This window comes from Bombyx mori, chromosome 7, assembly GCF_030269925.1.
Source record: "Bombyx mori chromosome 7, ASM3026992v2".
Lineage (NCBI taxonomy): Eukaryota > Metazoa > Arthropoda > Insecta > Lepidoptera > Bombycidae > Bombyx > Bombyx mori.
Window position 1 is genome coordinate 6510310 of NC_085113.1, and position 9030 is coordinate 6519339.

General features: G+C 34.2%; 2 protein-coding genes across 3 annotated transcripts in view; one reads left to right on the top strand and one right to left on the bottom strand.

Moving 5' to 3' along the window:
* The window catches only part of LOC101742231 (histone-lysine N-methyltransferase trithorax), a 26531-nt gene extending 21085 nt beyond the window's left edge, over positions 1-5446 (top strand). For both annotated transcript variants that reach the window (XM_038011898.2, XM_038011899.2), the window contains exon 13: positions 1548-5446. In XM_038011898.2, coding sequence (XP_037867826.1) covers positions 1548-1721 — 174 coding nt within the window. In that variant the 3' untranslated portion in view covers positions 1722-5446. The remainder of the gene's footprint in view (positions 1-1547) is intronic.
* Positions 5433-7936, bottom strand: LOC101740980 (dynein light chain Tctex-type 1). Its single transcript, XM_004931251.5, has 3 exons — positions 7747-7936; positions 6618-6786; positions 5433-5701 (listed from the first exon to the last, which is right to left on the bottom strand). Exons 1-3 carry the CDS (start codon positions 7768-7770, stop codon positions 5547-5549), a joined length of 348 nt encoding a protein of 115 aa, XP_004931308.1. The 5' UTR covers positions 7771-7936; the 3' UTR covers positions 5433-5546.
* Positions 7937-9030: the final 1094 nt, after the last annotated feature.

Here is a 9030-nt window from a genome sequence, read left to right on the forward strand (position 1 = left end):
CGAGGGATGATTATGAAAATAAACTTGGATTAGAAAAACTCGTATATTCAATAAAAAATCAATAATCTACGGATACAGTGTCACTTATGACAAGGGTATCATGACAACGGATTTGCGTATTACAGCGCCCTCTAGTGACGGTTTTAGGAGTTAGAAGAAACAGGGTGAATTAGATAATACGTACTTAACAAATGGTCATGATTGACTTCCACAGTGAAGGGGAATAACATCGTGTTAAAAAATCAAACCCGCAAAATTATAATTTGCGTAATTACTGGTGGCAGGACCTCTTGTGAGTAAGCACGGGTAGGTACCACCACCCTGCCTATTTCTGCCGTGAAGCAGCAATGCGTTTCGGTTTGAAGGGTGGGGCAGCCGTTGTAACAATACTGAGATCTTAGAACTCATATCTCAAGGTGGATGGCGGCATTTACTTTGTAGATGTCTATTGGCTCCGGTAACCACTTAACACCAGGTGGACTGTGAGCTCGTCCACCCATCTACGCAATAAACTGTTGTTACGTTTGTATCCAATCGTTACACACTTAGGGGTCATCCATAAGTTACGTCACACGTTGATGGGGAGGGGGTATCACCGAAATGTGACATAGTGTGACAAGGGGCATGGGGGTCAATAGTTTTGTGACGTCATATTATGTTAAAAATTAAAATATTAAAACACAAAGTTTAGATGTGAATAAAATTCTTTAAAAATCTACGAACTTGAACTATAGTTATTAATAATTTAGCATTCTCGCTATGAAATTATCTCTGATGCAACGTCATTTAACTTCTAGAGCGGTGTCGTAATGCAAGTGAGACACTCAAATTAGTGGTTTATTGCTTTCGAACTAGTCGTTTGTTTTTTCGGTTATCTGAAATATTGAACTGTATCTTGATTTTATTAGATTATTTAATAAAAAAATATAAAAAACAGAGAGTGAGTCTGGCTGTCCAACGAGGCAACGTAGCCAGTATCTTGGGGACTGTGCCTCCTTCAAGCGCATTGGAAGATCTGTTCTACTGTGTGGCTTGAGTTATGTTAAATTATTTTGACTTGACTTTTTGTTAATAATAAAATACAATGAGTCGTCAAAAAATAATAATTAAAATAGCTATTTTCTCGCGATTATTTTTAAATCACTACATAGTATAAAACAAAGTCGCTTTCTCTATGTATGCTTAAATCTTTAAAACTGCGCAACGAATTTTGTTGCCGTTTTTTTTTAATAGATAGTGATTGAAGAGGAAGGTTTATATGTATAATAACATCAATTAAATAGTGGAGAAATCAATAATAAATTACAGCTTCCGAAGCGAAGCGAGGGCGGGTCGCTAATTTATTCATAAATTGAAAAAATGTGTGACGTCACATCACATCAGGGGGGTGAGGTTTTCTAAAAATGCGACAACCTCTGACAAGGACGAGAGAGGGGTTCAAAAGTCCTAAAATTCGTGTGACGTAATTTATGGATGGCCCCTTACTAAATTTTCATACCTTTTTCAAATTGTTAATGTATTTTATTTATTAATTTATTCTCTTTTAGCCGAACTGTTATTCGCGGGTAGTTGACATCCACGGTCACAAACACATTCTGATCTTCGCTCTGCGTCGCATCACCGTGGGAGAGGAACTCACCTACGACTACAAGTTTCCTTTCGAGGAAGTGAAGATTCCATGCACTTGTGGCGCAAAGAAATGCCGCAAATATCTCAATTGAAAATGTCCCGAGAATATTGAGTGTGTGTTTGGTTTGTGTCAATTATACTTGTTTTGTGAAATCGACAAGTTATAGTGTTGCGTTTGATATGAAGTACCGTACTCTGCCCAGAGAAAAGGACAACGGACCAGTGCAGTGTATACTGTCGCTACGAGCCCTACGGCCCAGCTAGTTAAGGAGCATAATATAATTAAATATAGTACATACTGATTAGACATTAAATAATAATTTTAATGATGAGAACCTTACAACTTTGAGCCAGCTAGATGATGGATCTCCTGAAAAATTCTAAGGCTAGAATTATAGTGGGAAAATGGAACGTTTGACAATGAATACTGGGTCGAGCACAATTCGTTACATGTAAATAAGTATTTAAGACAATAAGTCAAATTTACATATCGTGTTTACTCCCACCTGTTGACATCTAAGTACTGAAGAAATTCACATACAACGGAAATGTTACATAATATGAATCTTGATATGATCTCTTAATTGAATCTGCCCAGTGTTTTATTTTGTTGGAGCTTAAAATGAATTTTATATTATTTTTTTTACTTGAATGTATATTATTTTTATATAGGTTTTGATACGTTTTGTACATAGTTTGTTGGTTATGTAGCGTTGGTTCGCGATCGGCTTAAGTGTTTACACTTCGGATGTGATATGCGCTCAGCCCCGATGCCTGGGGCATCAAAACGGTTAGTGCGTAGGTAATGTATATTTGTTCCTCATTATGTTCTTATTTCTTGCACATGTGATCAGTTAAGTCCCGACTAACAGCGCATACTTGTGTATATAATAAGTGTAGTCTTTGTAAGTTAGTCAATAAACGGATAATGGTAGTGTATCGATAAAGGGTAGCAAAGTTTCAAGTACAATGTTACTTTTTAATTATTTTAATGTGTATTGTATAGAAAAAATTGTATATAAGAGGAATTATGGCATAATAAGAGTTTAAACGACAAATCGTTTGTTTGTAGTCATAGTAGTAGGTTGTACTTTTTAAAGTATATTTTACTGTGTTTATTATAAATGTACTAGTGCGCGGCCCGCGTGACCTGTCCGAGGGCTCGTGAGAAAATGGACCCTAATATGGCGTTATTCACACTGTAAAACATATTCAATTACTTACTTCCTATTAGTACAGTTAAATATTGCACATTTAGCTTTAAAACTTCTCTCCACCTCCTCAGATTATTTTATAGCTAAATATATAAATTTTACATTATTGAGTTAGTGCATGTCACTTCGATCGGCAGTTTTAGCAGTTTAGCATTCTATTTTGTTTACGAGGTTATAGACTGAGTATTACATCACAGCGCAACTTACAGTCATCACATTTATATCTGAAAGTTTAAAAAAAAAACAACTCCTACACTTTTTAATATAGTTTTACGATATTAGTGACACAAACGCGACCATGCATCTAATATAATTTATACAGCGCTAACGCATGCTATTAGATTCGTATAAATAATTTTTTTACTCTTTTTACAACAAGGAATACATATACATATAGATATATCAAGACAGTACAATGAAATAAAACGTGTACTATGAAATTAATCTTGTTTTCGTTCAATAAACACGAAAGTCTATAATCATGAATATTTTTCTTAACAAAAAAGCGTTACTAGCTAAATTTATTTTGCTTTAAAATGCGTTTTATATTATTTTAATTTGTATTTTTATTTTGGTTTGTAAGTCTTAATTATATTGTCATTACACATCACTCAAAATAGAGGTTTAAATTTTGTTTTGTCTTACATTGGTTTGATATTCTAGCTCCAGCTGCAATATATTTTATTGATGTAGATATTTTCTGTTAAAAAAAACTAAAGTCAGAACACCATTCATTATTCTTCCCATAACTAATTGCAGATCATTGAAAATAATATTTTTTTGTACATTCTAATAATAATGTCTGTATGTATAGTAAGTTTTAGTGAAGCTTTATTTAAAACACTAATACTGTTCCCAATGTACCTTGCCATTTATACAAACACGTAGGAATCAGATAACATTCAGTAGTCACATCGGTTTGTATCTTTTATATATTTTTGATAGTTCATAGCATTAATACATCGTAAAATATTTGTAAAATACCAGTGAAACCAATTTAGTAGCGATATTAGCACTCTTTGTAAATTAACTTTTAATTAAGTACGAACATCAATATTCATTAGCGTTTCTTACAGCTACAAATTTTATTTGCAAGATACAATTTCACTCAAAAACTAATAAATTGGGCATTTGATTAAACTATATAATATATTAAAACATATAGATAGATATGTTTTATAAGAACCCTGAAATATTTTAAAACTAAGAATGGATTTTTATGAATTCAGATGTGTTAAATCAAAACTATTGTATTGTTCATGTGACCAAAAACGTTGATGACACAATCTTAAGTATACTGCGATAGATTGCAATGACTTCATATTCAAATGCAAATTTACTAATTTTGTGAAGGACATCACATGACCAACAACAACACTTTTGAAGGAATATCCATCAATTAAAATTTTGCTAGTACATATTATATACTTTTTTTTTATAAATAATTGTTTGCAGTTTTTAGCAATTCGTAATGTTTTCAATACTCAAATACTGTTGTCTTTTTTATCAAAATACATTTTTATGGTGATCTTTGTAATAGGGAAGTATTTGTATAAAAATTACTTTGTGACGATTTTAACGCAACATGTTCATAAAAATCATTGAAGTAACATAATCAGTTAGCCAAAGGCATACGGCCTAAGCATTGCGACGTGTAAAGAAATGTAAGATAATGTGAATAAACTATTTCGTAAAATGTAGATTAAAAACAATGTACATTGATCAAACTGCGTAGCGTTTGAGTCCAAAATTATTTATTTGAATACTGATCGAATGTTTTTATTATTTTAATTCGCTATTATCTAAAAGTAGTAGTGTAGCAGTTGTGATTTCGTGATACAAAAAGTCGATCGATTATTTATAGCTGTCAGTATGTGTAGAGAACATAGTTTAAAAACACATCATTAAAATTTTATCAAGGTGTTATTGAATACTTTTAATAATTAAGTTATTGAGCATAACGTTGGACTCGTGCGCTTTTATCAAAATCATCTAATAATAATCAAGAATTTTAGTGAAACGTACAAGCTTACATCTCTTTTCAAGTACAGTTTTATTTAATTTAAAAATAAGAATGGCTATTATAAATGTATTTGAATATTTTTGTCATATTTAACACCAGTTTATTTTTCCTGTTCTCGTGTGATCTTTATTCGTAATGAGATGATTCGTAATGTCGCAGAAAAGGATTTTAGGAAAGGAATTTAAGTTTATTTTTACGAATGGCTTAAGTGAATTATTTGATAGACACGGAAAATGCTTTAAGTACATTATGCATTTTGTTAGTCTCATAAAAAAAAAACAAAAGACTAAGTCACCAAGTGATGAATCAATTTGCGTTATTATTATTATTATTATTATTTTGCAAATCATCTGCTCTTGATATTATTTGTGTTATAAATAATGCTTCTATTTTAATGTACACAATGCCATTTTGCCTAATATTATTATAAATTATATGAAGTTGCTTTAAAAGCACCAATTTTACAATGGATTACTCTATGACCTGTCTATACATTTTATTACTTTATTTATTTGTATCATTATTTTGTATTGTGGTAAATTTTACCAAAAATAAAAATACTAAAATGTGCTTTACCAAATTGTTTTATTTAAGCTTGGTATACTGCTTCTGCGAAACATTTCGAACACCTAGTCGTCTCATCATCATACATTAAAAATAACGTTATTCGCCGTGGGTTTCTATATTTGAAGAGCAAGCGCCCATATATTCACAATGCAATACATGTACTTATTTTCCCAACGCACTGTGCACGTGCCATCTGTAGCGATGTCCCAGTAGTACGCAGCGGCTGTATGCAAACCGGAACCATTCTTCTGAGTTATGGTAATTCTCACTAGCAAAATTAATATAAGTTCTTAATTGTTTTTATTGGAATTAAGGGTAAGGGGGGCTTAACATCATGATTTTTAGTGCCATGGTATCTGCGTTAGTAATATTTTAATTTTTTATTATGATCAAAAAAGTAAGAAAATCATTTAGTATAAAATAGAAAGTTGAGTTTTATACATATTCTTATTATTTTTACATATCTCTCCCACCACTCTCCTAAATTGCCAATTTTTGGCACATCTTCGTCTTTCAAAAAAGTTTGAATTTTTTTTTAGGAGTGTTAGATTATTTAATTTAGAAAATCTCCGAAGTATACATAGTGGTTGCTTATTTAGCAATAGCGTACCTCATATCACATATGCATTGTGTCGTTTCAGTCAGTTTATTTATTACACACCTTTGACAGTATACGTGTATACAATCGACCTGTTGGTAAGTGATGGTGAATTTTCATAGACATCAACAATCCAAGCGACAGCCACGGCGCTGTCGATTGTTTTTATATCTACAAATCCGCTATTTTATTTTGGAGATGTAACATAGAGCAGGCAGACGAGCATACCTGAGCCCACCTGATGGTAAATGGTTACCGTCGCACATGGACGTCAGCAATGCCAGGGGCAGAGCCAAGCCGCTGCCTACTGCTAACTGCTATTTGTTGTTTGATATTGAACATACTATTGGTTCCTCAGATTAGTTCCCTCATAATACGGTATCATAGTGCAAGGAGCTTAGTTACCCTTAACTCATTAGTTTGAATACATAACGTTCAAAAGTTATGAGGTAACAAACATAAAAAAAACAATCGAATTGAGAACCTCCTCCTTTTTTGAAGTGGGCTAACAAAGCTAAGCTAAGCTTTAGAACATTTGTAGAATGTACACTGTTAAAATTATTTGTCAACAGAAATCGATACTTACTGATATATTTGTAAGGCTTGTTTAATTTATTCAATCGAGCTAAGGTCTTCTCTGTGATTATAGTTATCCACTGTGGCGTTCTTGAGTGACTATAAGCGTTCCCGCCCAAACACAACTCTACATTGTCTCTTACTATCTGTTGCACTTCATCGACGTTAAATGTTAAATCCTGAATTTATGTAAAACGGTGTCTTTGTAGTCAAATTACTGTTTTTTTATTTTATAAAACAAATACATTTAAAGTACATTTTAATACAAGACATCGTAGAATTTTACGGAAGCAACAGCATTCACTTTGCGGTATCTATTAACTTCAAAAACCACTGGAATTCATTGGACAACAGGTAGGTAAGCTATGAGCTCGCCTTACAGTATTTTTGAAGTCGTCGTGGCCTCAAGGATAAGACGTCCGGTGCATTCGTGTTGAAGCGATGCAACGGTGTCGAATCCCGCAGGCGGGTACCAATTTTTCTAATGAAATACGTACTCAACAAATGTTCACGATTGACCTCCACGGTGAAGGAATAACATCGTGTAATAAAAATCAAACCCGCAAAATTATAATTTGCGTAATTACTGGTGGTAGTACCACTTGTGAGTCCGCGCGGATAGGTACCACCGCCCTGCCTATTTCTGCCGTGAAGCAGTAATGCGTTTCGGTTTGAAGGGTGGGTGGCGCGTCTACGTTGTAGATGTCTATGGGCTCCAGTAACCACTTAACACCAGGTGGGCTGTGAGCTAGTCCACCCATCTAAGCAATAAAAAAAAAAGTATTTTTTACTACAACAATGTTTCTGAACTGTAAATTCAGACTGTAGGAACTGTTAAAACGTGTTTTTCGCATAATGTAAATTATTTTTACTGGAATTCAATCTCGAAACATTTATAAAATAGGCATAGATAGGTAGATGGAACTCGAATGCTCTTTGGCGTATGTGGTATCAAGAAGAAATCCATTTATATCATAACGTGACTGCTACTGCTCAAGCAGTCTAGGACATTAGGTTCTCTTAAAAATTGTATTTTAATAGCAGCTAATACACTAGTGATTTTTTTTGCACAACAATAAAAAACTGCAGTTGTAGTCGAGTTAATAACATAGCTAGGTATTCACATTTTACTAAAATACCTCTTCGTCATCCTCTTGAGCCATTAGTTACAATTAATTCCTTGTTGCGCTTAACTTGTTTACAATGATGTATTTTGTATTTTAATGAGACTCAAATACAAAAAGATTATTTAATTTTGTTTAAATGAATAGATAATTTGCAATATAATATTCGTTTACGTCTTAGTCTTGTAGTGGATGCTTCAAATAGAATTTATTCAAATTGTCGTTACGTTTTTTTTTTTTTTTTTTGAAAAGAGATTTTAATGACTTTCTTGGCATTAGCAAATAGAATAAAATGAATAAGATGGCCTCGCCCACCTGTCCTGGTGAAATCGAAAAGACTTTCAATCATTCCTTCCTAAAAAATAAAAAACAATGAATACCTAAGCTCGCCATAATTTTTCGACTTTAATTCTTGGTATAAATGGGAAGAATGAAGTCGATTAAATTAATTAACTTTCGACTCCGGTAGCTGGTCCCGAATGACTGTACTACCAGATCAAACTCTCGACCCGCTGAGAAGACCAAGTGAAAAACCGAGCAGGCTGATGCTATGGACAAAGTGTAACGCCTTCATTCCCGATCCTTCGGACCGAAGTAAACAGTCGACGTCGTAGAAAACACGTCATTTCGGATTCTCCTGATCCACTAACATAGCTTTTAGGTACCCCAAGCACCGATCATCGTTGTCGTCGAGCCCGTCGCGTGCGACTAAGGGTCGGCGAGTAAATTTATCGACAGACACAGCCCGCTGAGTTTCTCGCCGGATCTTCTCAGTGGGTCGCGTTTCCGATCCGGTGGTAGATTCTGCGAAGCACTGCTCTTGCTAGGGCCAGTGTTAGCAACACTTCGGTTTAAGCCCCGTGAGCTCACCTACACGTCAAGGAGATGCTGAAATAGCCTCTCAAGGCTATCAGCATAAGAAGGAAAAAAAGTCACGCCTAAATCTTCTACAAGCACATTAGTTTGTGTTTTGACCGGTGCTAGTGTTGTGTCTAACAGCACCGAAAGTGGATCAAGTGTATCGATCAAGAAGTGTCTAAAATATCGACGGTGGCTGATTGCTCCATTACTCCGTGAACTGGGTCAGGAACAGAGGTGTAGTTAGCTGTGGTCACGATAAGGGGGTTACAGTGTCGCAAGGAAGATTTCCGATAATGGCTATATAATATTCTGTAGTTAAGGCTGTGTATGAGACTTATATTTAGAGGTCTTCAAGAGTTGAATTCTTCAAGGGCCAGATTTCTGCGGTTCACCTATGAAAACAGGACTGTAAGATTTGGAGGGTGTCTTTGTGCATTA

Bases quoted from the DNA above. Each gene is read 5' to 3' on its own strand.
- LOC101740980 (XM_004931251.5), bottom strand. From the start codon at position 7,770: ATGGCTCAAGAGGATGACGAAGAG. The intron at 6,787-7,746 runs GTATTTTAGTAA...ACATAAATTCAG, and splicing joins CTCAAGAGGATGACGAAGAG to GATTTAACATTTAACGTCGA. The intron at 5,702-6,617 runs GTAAGTATCGAT...TAATTTTGCTAG, and splicing joins CAAGCCTTACAAATATATCA to TGAGAATTACCATAACTCAG.